The 11,853-nt window shown below is 37.8% G+C and overlaps 1 protein-coding gene across 13 annotated transcripts; it reads left to right on the top strand.

The window, feature by feature from the left end:
• The first annotated feature begins 588 nt into the window (after nucleotides 1–588).
• Nucleotides 589–8,199, top strand: c21h6orf120 (chromosome 21 C6orf120 homolog). Of its 13 annotated transcripts, none has more exons than XM_084685684.1 (4): nucleotides 658–675; nucleotides 1,852–1,973; nucleotides 2,756–2,873; nucleotides 5,670–8,199. In XM_084685684.1, the coding sequence occupies exon 4, from the start codon at nucleotides 5,728–5,730 to the stop codon at nucleotides 6,283–6,285; it is 558 nt and encodes a 185-aa protein (XP_084541810.1). In that variant the 5' UTR covers nucleotides 658–675; nucleotides 1,852–1,973; nucleotides 2,756–2,873; nucleotides 5,670–5,727; the 3' UTR covers nucleotides 6,286–8,199. The 13 variants fall into 13 exon arrangements, with proteins under 13 accessions (XP_084541817.1, XP_084541821.1, XP_084541813.1 ...); XM_084685689.1 differs by having other exon boundaries at nucleotides 659–753; nucleotides 2,756–2,870; XM_084685693.1 differs by having other exon boundaries at nucleotides 659–753; nucleotides 5,742–8,199.
• Nucleotides 8,200–11,853: the final 3,654 nt, after the last annotated feature.

Below are 11,853 nucleotides of genomic sequence, written 5' to 3'. Positions count from 1 at the left end.
TACTGAAAGTATTGAGGCTGATTTTTGTTTATTCTGGAAGTATGTATTGTTTGGGCTTTTTGACAGTTCCAGGAAAAACAACTGTGTATATATAATTAATCTTATTATTATTATGGCCAAGTATCATATTCATAGATGCAAATTCATGGGAAGAAAACCTTGCTTTATTGCCTTGAACGGAGAGCTCAGACAGTATATTTTTTCAATAAAAAATTCTCTTAAACAAAAGGCCATTAAAACAGTAAAAATCTGTAGTAGTTTAAATATATTAATGTAATGGTTTATATCCCCTAGCGTGATTTTTTTTTTTTATGTTTACTCCGAACGTAAATGATGTTTTTTTTTTACTTTTTGTATCTTGTAAACTGCAATGCATTTGACTTTGTTGAAATTGCTAATAATTTTTTTTTTTTAAAAAGGTCTCGGAGCTAGAGAAAAAAAGAGCCACTGTTTAAAGCTAGACCGGAAGACACGGAAGTGGAAAGATGGCTGCGTCCAGTCTCGCGGTCTCGCTTGCCTCACTGCGCCACTGAGCACTTTTCATAGAAATGAATGGGGACGCCATCTTGGAAGACAGAAGTAGCTGTCTCTAGTTATATTAACTCTATGGTTGTCACCCGCCATTAAACCGAAGAAGAAGACACTTCCTGGTCCGGCGCGCACTGAAAAAAAACAGTAGGGTGTTTAACTATTTTATATTGTGTTGACGCAATTGAATATGTATTAATAACACAAAGTACGCAGTTATTTACGGTAAGATAGTAAACAATTTGAAGTTTAGATCAAGTTTAAATCAGAATCCACCACGTTACGTAATTTTTAAAAACCTTATTCAAATGCCAGCAAATGTGCCAAGCTTCTTCTAGGTGGTCGTTTAAGTACTAACGCTACCGATGGAGCTAGCTAGCAGTCTGATGACTCGTCTAGGCTCATTCAAATGTACTGGTAGGCATACGTAACCATGTATTTGAATGATATGCAAATCCTGCATACTTTTCATGTATGTGAGCTAGATAGCTGGTGTCAAAACTATTGACAGCAGAACTAGTTTAGCCTACTATAATAATAGTGCCAACGTGCTCCTGTAGTCCTAGGCTAGTACTAGCTAGGGCCCTACGCGTGAAAGTTTGGATTTACAAACCTCCCCCTGTTAATCCTCACTGTACAAATGATTTACATACATCGTTGAGATGTACAGTAACGGGTCAGATTGAGTTAGCTAGCGCTCGTTATTTAGCTGAGGTTGCAAGTTTGTTTTCCACCCGAACTATTTTGCATCAGGAGGTCTAATAATCGCCAGAGCAGATTGCGCTAGTTAGCTCTAGCTTTAGCCAAGTTAATGCTAGCTAGCAATAGTTTGTTTTAAAACCGATCTGTTTTGAATCAGGATAAAGGAATAAAACATTGCGGCTGACATTCTTTTTAAAGCTTGTTGTCAATCGAAACTATCCTTATGACAGTAATTCAAGCTGACTGTATAAAAAAATAAAAAATCTTACTACAGCCACACAACACTAACTCATTTGAGCTGCTCAACAAATATTGTGGAATTTACAGTCATTGGCCAACTCATTAGAGTATCATAGACTATGATTGATCCATCAGGGGAATTGTTATACAGTACAAGACTACCATGAACATGAATACAACATAAATCTACATTATAGAATAGTGTTAAAGCTTCATTGGCATGCTTATTAAGTGCTAAGACATTAAGGGAATGTAAAACTGTATTTCTTAAGGTATGTTATTGCCACTGTCCATACAGTGGTACGACCCTCATAGCTGGCTCAGGTCACAAGTTTTAGCAGTGTCCCCACAAAACATGATTGTTTTTATTTTTTACTTTAGGATGGCCACTTACTAGCTAGGCCTACATCAAATAACTTTGTGAACATTGGAACAAGTGAGTGATGCTCTGACTGCTTTACTAACTGCCGCAGGGAAACATCACTGGCCTTGTGTGCTGAATGGTATGCATTAACAATTCAATCGACGTTTCAAATGCAAAACAAATGCTCAAATGATACATTACTGTCTTATTTTATCATGCTTAAATTCTATATATCAACATCATCCATTTTTGTAATACAGTTATTAAAGGAAGGGTAGGCAATGTTGTTGAGAAGCACTTTTTGTCTTATTTGCCTAAAGTAACTTCACGTCTTGATGGTAACCAATATATATCTATCTACCTCTAAAGGTTTGACGGTAATATTAAATCATCTGTGGGCGTTGCAATACTGTAATAAACACGACCAATCATTAAGGGGTACCCTGACTATTGACTGGACGGGCTACATGTCTGTCTACCTACCGACCTGCGTACACTCTGCCCCTCCATTCGATACTCCTTACTGTAGTTTTGTGGGAGTGGCTTTTAAGGAAGAAGGTGGGATATTTTGGTTTGAATCGTGTCAAAAATAAGCTAAAATAGCTAGCTTTGCACAACTTGCCTACCCTGCCTTTATTCTCAAAATATATGCAACATAAGTATAATCAATAGCAATATACCATTTATGATTCAATAGGAAAAATGACTGATAAATAGAAAAATAAATGGTATCTAGTACCTCACTGGCAAATTAAAATAAATTGTACACATGATACCTGATGTGTCAATTGAGCAGTCATTTAGCAGTTGAAAATGTGTCAGAGTTGTAAGGTGGTGCAAAGTGCTGTCTCATAACATGCTGTCTAATGATTTTAGAGGCATTTTATTGGATTTGAAGACATTACATTTTTTCATACCCAGGTTACATCCCCTCCAATCATCAGCAGTCACATCAATGAGGACAAGTGATCTTGTTCCAGTGGCAGCAGGACATGCCCATGTGATAACACTACCTCCACCATGTTTCACAGATGAGGTGGTAAGCTTTGGATCTTGAGCATGAAAAATGTCCCCCACGTCCTTTCTTTTGGTCACTCCATAGGGTTATACAGGGGTGGGCAATACATTTTTTTCAAGGGGCCACATGAGAAACCTGAAGTGTTTTGGAGGGCCGCATCAACGATAACTTGAACTTAATTCTGCTCGCTATTCATTTTCTCCCATTGTAAAAAGCAGTACAGTATATATTTTGATTAGCTGCTACTGGTTATCAGAAGAATAAGGATATTCTGTATATATATTATTTATATAAATATATGAAATTGTGGTGTAGGTCAAATAGTAAAAGACTATAGTAAGTAATAAACAGTAAAAACAATCATTCCATCAGTAGGGATGGGGATCGATACCCGGTTCTCGAAGGACCCGGTTCCAAATTTCCCAAAACCCAAAGATCAATAAGGTTATTGAGACTAGTGGGTAATATAATGTAACATTAACTTATGAAGGCCTGTTAAGAGATGAGTCGTGTCATTTAATCAAATCACTGGTGCACAAACGTACATCGATTGTTTAATAAAATTACTAAATTCAATTGAATTGCCTGCCAACTGCCTTTAAACTAAACAAATAATTGATTTGCCTGACGCTTTACTTCGCTTCATTTCTCATTTTGTTGCTTGCTAGGACGGTTGAACGTACTAACTAGCGGTCACAGGCTTGGCTACATTTTAATCGTTGACAATAATAAGCCAATTCAGAGCTCCACAGTGCAACTATTTCACTCGCATATGCCCCTAAAATTAGATACGTGCGCAAACCGGAAATTTTTTTACGAGCTGTGTGCGAGTAAAGACTATCCTCCCCCGCCCCGCTGCTGATCATTCAAAAAATAGTCACCGGGAGCATGGCTCTGTGGGCTGCTTAAGCAGCACGTTAAACAAAAACAGAGACAGAAGAAAATACGGATAAGATAAGGAAGGTTTGGTTAGCTAGTAATTTAGGTATATCAGGTGCCTTTGGTTGAAACGTGTTCAACTTTTAATAAAATTGATCGTCAATGTCACTTTTCGTCAACCGACCAATCACAGTCATTTAGTTACTCATCCAGGTTGTCGATAATACATCTGCGGTGGACAGACACAATATGTGTTCCTTTTAGCCAGCCTCCTCCTGAGAGAAACAAGTTCCCCTTGTTCTATTTTACATCTGTTTTACTTAAGTTATTGTTAAATAATAGAAAAGTATCAATAGTGGTATTGATAAAGACTCGAATCGTTAAGCAGTCTCAAAATTGTATCAATATAAAAAAAAATGAACGATCCCCATCCCCATATATCAGTGTTTAATTTAATTTTTAACTAGTTAATCTTCACAAACACTGAAAAGGTGTTTTGCAGTATGTTAAAGATATGCAATTGATCAACTTTATACAAAAAGCAATAGGCATATGCTTTTTTTCAGTTCATTTTGTTCAGTGAGAGAAATCCAGTCTGGCTTGGGCTTGAACAAGTGCATCGAAATCTGACTGAATGTCTGAGGTGGATATGCGAAGGACGAAGACAGGTGATCATCGGGGTCTGCAGATTAACTAGCAAACCATCAGCAGCCCGCGCCCACTGAATCAGTCAAGCGTGTTTAGTCCCTTAGTGCCGATTCAGAATTAATAAAATATACAAAATTCAAAAATACAAAATGAGACAAATATAGAAGTTGGTGTCGTAGCCAGGTACATTAAAAACATTTACATTTTAAGGAATCTGCCTCTAGCTCTTTAAAATGTAAATGTTTTTAATGTACCTGGCTACGACACTAACTCCTATATTTTGTCTTCTTTTGTATTTTTCTAACTATATTTGTATGTATGCTGCTGCCGGTCTCCCTTGAAAAAGATTCTTAATCTCAATGGGTCTCTCCTGGTTCAGCATCTTCGGTGACATGCGGTAAAGAGATGGTGTCAAGTGCCAGTTCTACACATGTCATTTACTAGTTATCAATGTGACAGTTGACAGATTTTGATTTTTGATAATTTAATAATTTATTAGGCTCTGCCAACACAAAATAGTTCAGCAAATCCAATGGACCGTAGCCAAGCAACACAAACCTTTTCCGGCACAAATGTGACTAGTAGTAGGTACATTAGGTAGACATATTATAGATGTAGTATAGATAGATAACTAGTTATTATTATTATTCTTCCCTGTTCCACTATGAAAATTCATATAAAAATACAATTTGAGTTGTTTTTTAAATGACAAAACATTGAGGTGGAAATTAATATAATCTTTAATGGGTTTCAACATAGTGAGCAGTGATAGCTTTGGACATTCAATGCAGATGGAAAACCTATGCAATGTGTTCAAACCCATTAAGGATCGTATTTATTCTGTTCAGGAAATCTCACTGCAACATTAATTGTATGACTGTGATTGTTCAATCTTGATCAATGACATGCTAACAAATCTTGTTCAGTATACTCTCATGTGCCACCTGGCTGAATATCCTGGTTGCAATTCATTCAGACAGGGAGGGGGAAATTCTGAACAAATTTGTGCATCAGATTACAACCCGGTTCCAAGTGAAAGTACAATCGGTGTTGCCACTGTCTGTAAATGTAGGCCACAGCTGTAAAGGTGTTATGTCCTAATTGTTTCTTATATAGGTCCCACCATAGCAATGTTCTTTAACAATCAAAATAAAACTAGCAGCAATAATTGGCATTGATCACCATTGCTGATAGTTAAGAAATAGGGGATAAAAGCTCAGCTAGTTTTTACCTTTTTATATCTAATTAAATATCTCATATTTCAAATGTCCCTTTTATACTGTTCTCCAGGTTATCAACAAATGCTAGAATAATGGTGATAACCTGTCGGTGATTGAACATCTCCACCATGGTGTTGTCCAGCTGTCTCCTGGCAGTTGCTGTCTTCCTGTCCCAGGCCAGGGGATTCCTGCATCCTTCCGAGGAAGATGCTGTCTCTGAGGAATGGCTGCTGCTGCATGTGGTCCAGGGCCACATAGGAGCTGGTAACTACAGCTACTTGCGTCTTAACCACGATGGTAGGATCATTCTGCTTTTGCGTAGCCTGAAAGGAGATGCTGACCTATATGTGTCTGACAAGACCCTGCGACCAAGTTTTGACACTTACAAACTGCAGTCGGTGACATGCGGTAAAGATGCAGTTGTGGTACCCAGGGATTTTATAAGGCCAGTTGGGATTGGAATCTATGGACACCCATCCCACCAGGAGAGTGAGTTTGAGATGCGTGTGTTTTATGATCAGACTGCTCCCAAGGTTCATTTTGATAAAAGCTTTTACACCTCAGAGGACAGAATAAGGCCACAGAAATACCGCCAAGGACCAGATGAAGACTTTGAGGAGGAGGAGTCAATTTTCTGGACTATTTTAATTGGACTTTTGAAGATTATTCTTGAAATTTTGTTCTAAAGAACTGTAGTTGCTGCTATAATGTAAGAATCAAAAAATACGTTTCGGGAGGAGATTCAAAATGTAATAATAGTGTATTTTCGGTAATTGGTAAAATCTGAATTTTTCTTCTGAGTTTGTGGTGATGCAATTTTTTTCTCTATAATTTTACCAATACATTCTGACTAGTAACAAGAGTAAATGCCATGTCATACAAAAAAGCCTCGTCCAATTTATTCCTTTTCAGAAGGAATTCTCAAATTGAGAGATGACGCAAATGGATGGTCCTGCTTTTTCCATGAAAATTTGATTTTTAAATTACTCTACAAACATTTAGGAGAACATTTTCCTGAAAATTGTTTTAAATGGGTCATTATTTAAGAGCATTTCTGGAAGCTTCGAAAACGATTGGGCTGTACTGAGAATCATCTGTCAATTGAAGATCAGGATGAATTTATGTAGGAAGTAGTCCCACCATAGCAGTGCATGTCAAGATGTATGTATATTAGTCGGTTTTTGCCAGAAACGTTTTTGGCGGTCCAATCAGCGAACAGAGGGAGTGGCTGAAAACGATGATGTTGATGTTGTGCGCTAGTTTGAGGAGTAGTTCAGTAATGGCGGTGGAGGAAGATGTGAGCGAAGCCATTTGGTCCGTTGTGGCAACGCTGCTGACTATCCAGAAGTTAGTACAAGCAAGACCGTTAGTCCATAGCAAGAACAATCTTTGTTGAGTTTTGTTGGTGGCCATGATGTTGTGGCCCTCCTACCCACGGGGTTCAGGAAAAGTTCGATTTTCCAGCTACGGCAGCTAGCTGCTGGATATTCGGCAGCATTGCCACAATGGACCGAATAGCTTCGCTCACATTTTTCTCCACCACTGAACTACAACTCAAACGGGGGCACAACATCAAAGTCATCGTTGTCAGCCACTCCCTCTGTTCGCTGATTGGACCTACAAAAATGTTGTTTCCAAATAACGACTAATACACCGAAATCCCAGACCTAGTACAGAAGCAAAATGATAATTGAGCAGAAGTACGTAGGAGGGCAGAGCCAGGCTACATTAAAATTACCTTTTAGCAAGAATGTGGCATTACATTTTATCATTGCAATACAAGTTTGTGTGATGAGCAGCATATACACTTAGTGTGTGGGCTGCTAAGAATTTTGTTTCTTAGTTAAGAAAAGTATTTGTTATGGTTCTGAACATCATTTGTAAAGATGAATCAGAAACATTTTGTTCATATCTGCCTGCTTTAAGAAGAATTACCCATCTATAATACACATCTATGAGATTCTTCAATTATGCAAAAAAAAAGTTGTAAATGTCCCTAATGAACCAACATGTTCAGCAGTGCCTTAGATGAGATTTATTGGGTGAATGGCAATGCAATTTTTAAATAAAGATTAGCAAATAACTTTGCAAACTTCCATGTCAGACTGTTGCTTTCTACTCTGCCTAAGACGCTTTTCTAACCTAATCCTTTTTGTGTAGGTTTCTTAAATTAAAACCTTTTAAGTTTATTTACTGCAGGGTAGGGGTATAGCAAGATATTGTGGCAAAATACTTCACAATGCAAAATTTTACAATATGTATGATAGTAATGGGAATATTTTTTACAATATGACGTCTGTTTTATTCTATTGGTTGAGCTACCAAAATGCAACCAACTGCACCTGCGTGCATTCACAGAAATCGCTTGAACTGAGTTGACTAAGTTGAATGAACAAATACATCTCTTAATTGAATTTCAGTAAAAAAAATAAAACTCACACATATTATGATAGGTATTGTATTGTGAACCCAATATTGTAATAAGTATCAAATTGTAAGATGAGTGTATTGTTACACCCTTACTGCAGGATTGACAGTTTTGCTCTGAAATATTGATGTGGGTTTTGATTAGCCATAATAAATTATAGATGGAACTGTAATTACGGTGTAGTCTGCATTATGTTTTTTTTTTATGCCTAAACACAAGACAGTGATGGAAGAATCGTCTCAACTTTGACTGAAGAAAAAAATGTATACAAAACGGTCTGTAACTGTGTGCTCACCATCCTAAAATCTTTTCCATGCAGGCACATGTGAAAAGGGACGAGAAGGAGCCAAAACAGGAGATCAAAATGGCCGGTACATTGCAGACAGAAAATCTAAGGGGAAGACGCACACATATACAATCAGACACATCAGGCATACAGATTAACATTTTGTATAATTCCGTACAAAGGACTAGGGTAGGGTGTGTGGAGGAAAATTTGATTTCCTGTGTACCTATGGTATTCACTAATCAACAGAACTCTCACAAATCAATATGACTAGTCATTGGATACTAGTAAGTATACTATTAAGTATGTTCTCATGTGAGTTTGCCATTTATAAGAGTAGATTGTGTCTATTTGTCAGGTTTCATAGATGTTCAGGGACAGGAGAAAGTACTGGGTAAACGTCTCTTGTGATGACTACGGGGAGAGCTCCACCTATGAGCTCTCTCTGCCCTGAGAGTGGAGCTCAGCAATGCTGGCTCACATTCTGCTGAGTGTTCAGTCACAGATAGAGGAATTGGTGTGCAAATTCCCAAACTGCGTTCAACAAAAAGCTGTTTTGCTCCTTATCTGCCATGAATGGCAAGCTATATCCCAAGCCCCAGCAGCCCACTACTAGACAGTTTACCTTCTGTAAAAGACTGGGACGCACCAAAATGCGGTTAGATTATGTCGCACTTGTCTAAGAAGTCTCAGTCTCTGCAATTTCCCCACTGCGGGACAAATAAAGGATTATCTTATAAATGTGTCAAAAAGAGTCCAAATGTTGGGATCTGAGAAAGGGTCCTCCATTTTACATGTAACCTGGAGGCTACATCAAGACAAACAAACCTTAAACTTTTAAACGTGATTACATGCAATTCTAACTCGACTATCTCTTACTCTCTTATTTACTTAATTCGGGGCCAAGTTGTGAGATTGCTACATTCCTGTATTACCCCTGTTTGTTCTTTGATACAGTTAAAATAAATGGTAAGTTGTGGTTAATTTATTCGTTGAAGTATTGATAAGTATTGATAACCAACCAGCTACGAAGAGGCTATGTCCATGCGCTCCATTGTTTAATTTTTTTTGCAACCATATTGCTTGCAATGGTCCAAAAGGCAAGTTGGTGATCTGGAACAAAACTGAGCACCTAGAAATCGAAGTACCCTACGACCAAGGCTTTGTCCGGGGGCATATCATAAGGCTGCGCACATTCTACTTTGCCCACATGCTCCCGAAAAATTGTTGAGGATTTTGTTGAGGGAAGGTTACAGTTCTGCAGAAAATATCTCAGCATTTTAAAACCAAAATAAACTGCCAAATTTAAGTCATGCACACAGGAGCCAACAGATGTTCATTGTTTACATAATGCACAATTTACATTATCTCTTTATGCTGTGCAATATATCAGTGTGCCTGTACTGTTTCAGTAAAACGTTTTTATGTTCCTAAGAGTGCTACAATTTCATCTAACACAGTCATTATCATAGCATAACATATCATATCATCATTCATAGTAAGCTCATACTGTATATAAATAACACTGGATGAATTAATTGTTTTGAGGAAACTAAACAAATGGCTTCAACAAGAAAGACTGCGTGTTTAATCCTAACATAAGCGGGATCTCTTGTCGTTGTCTGTCCTTCACTAACCAATCAGCATTAATTAGCAGAATGCTAGCGTGTTATGGGCAACAACGACCCTGTGAGAAATCGAAAGGAAATAAGTACTCGTTCATTCAAGTTTTGACCTGTAATCCATGTTGAACATGCAAAAACTACAATCAAATCTGAGATTTATCAACGACAATCAGGCGAAACAGACAAATTTAGCCGTTTAGCTCCAGAGACTCCCATTCATTTTGCACTCGACCGCGATCACTCCCAATGGAACTCTGGTGGAACTGCAACAAAATTTGGTACAATGGGGCAGGGGCGCAAAAAGTGGGTATGCGCTATATGCGGCGCATAGGGGCGCCGCACCATGGGGGCACCAAAGCAATGGTAAAAATGTATACATTTAAAAATATTAAATCTTTTTTTGGTATTTTCTATTTATAGCTGCTGTTGTGCGTTTCTGCATTTCCTCAATGTTATAAAACATTTTAGAACCGCTAGGGTAGGCGCCCTATCTCATAAGATATAATTTTGACATCTAGGGAGCGGGGGCGCCATGAGCGCTGAGCGAGCAGTTACGAGTATTGAGTTGTCGTCTATGGAAAATGATGGATTAATCAAAACAGTTGTCGGGGGCTAAAAATAGAAAAAAATAGAGGGAAAAACAGATAACATGTTAAGGGATGCAGCAGTAGTAGTAAATAAGTGGATGGTTAAAGGCAACAGGTAGGATTTTAAGTGTGACGTTTGTGCTTGGAGGCTTGCAAATATTCATGTTATCAGACTAGCTAGCGTTTGCTAACACTGGGAATGTAGCAGCCAAATTTGGGTTTAAGGCTAGTTTAGAATATGCAAAACCGAGGTTGCTGAGCTGAAAACCGGAAAATATAAGGTAGCATGTACAATAAATGACAAGAATCTGGAAAACATAATGCAATAACTCTGGTTTACATCAATCATGCACAGTGTGCCATCATGTATAGATTTTCTACCAAACTTGGAGACTTGCAAATATTCATGTTTTCAGACTAGCTAGTGTTTGCTAACGTGAGCTAAAGTGGGGTTGCTTACAGATGAAGTATGATTAGTTCTAATGCCAAATCGAAATAATTTAATATGTTTTGTTATAGGCTAAGCTAATCTTGCCATTGCAAATGAAAAATGTATTTCTGTATCAAAACCCTGCATGTGGGAAATATAACAATTAGCCTATGTCTGACAGTGGGGACGTAGTAAACAAATCAGAACGCACATTTAAACATCCGCAAAGCATATGCTCGAATGCCATCAATGATGATTTATTTGTAATGAAAATAAAGTACATGAAAAAAATAGGCTACAATAATGTGGTTGCCAGGGGTGATGATTTGGTTACCACTTGTCACAATATGGTTGCCACAATTTGTCTAGCCCTGAATATACCTATGCTATATATAAATATATAATTATTTATAATTATTGTAGGCCTACAGTGACTGATATACTTTAAAATAAACCTTTATTATTTAAAGCCTATACATGATGATGTCCGGCGCACTTATTTATTTTTTGGGGGGGTGCCAAAATTGTTGCTGCATACCCCTCTGATACTGGGTAGTTGCACCCCTGCAATGGGGCTTAATAGGGAGTGGGCAGGCTCTCCTTAAGTGACTAAATGTAGTTATCTGGGTTCAGATTAAATTCCACTAAATTGGCAGAACTACGGCACCTGCTGTTCAAATGTGTACCTGCTCAGTAGCTGTAGCGCAGCATTTAATTCCTCATAGCAACGGAGGATTTTCAGAAAGGTAACGTAGTGAATGCTTGTGCAGGACGCTATAATGTAAATAACGTCAAAACTGAATAATTTTTAAATGTTGCATTAAAGATACATGCCCATGGATATTTTGAACTATTAAACGTTACCAAATGACTCGCCATTGAAATCATCAGCATTCTA

This window comes from Hypomesus nipponensis, chromosome 21, assembly GCF_054491055.1.
Source record: "Hypomesus nipponensis isolate SF chromosome 21, ASM5449105v1, whole genome shotgun sequence".
Classification (NCBI taxonomy): domain Eukaryota; kingdom Metazoa; phylum Chordata; class Actinopteri; order Osmeriformes; family Osmeridae; genus Hypomesus; species Hypomesus nipponensis.
The sequence above is the reverse complement of the archived record's forward strand: the minus strand, read 5'-3'. Positions and strand labels throughout refer to the sequence as shown.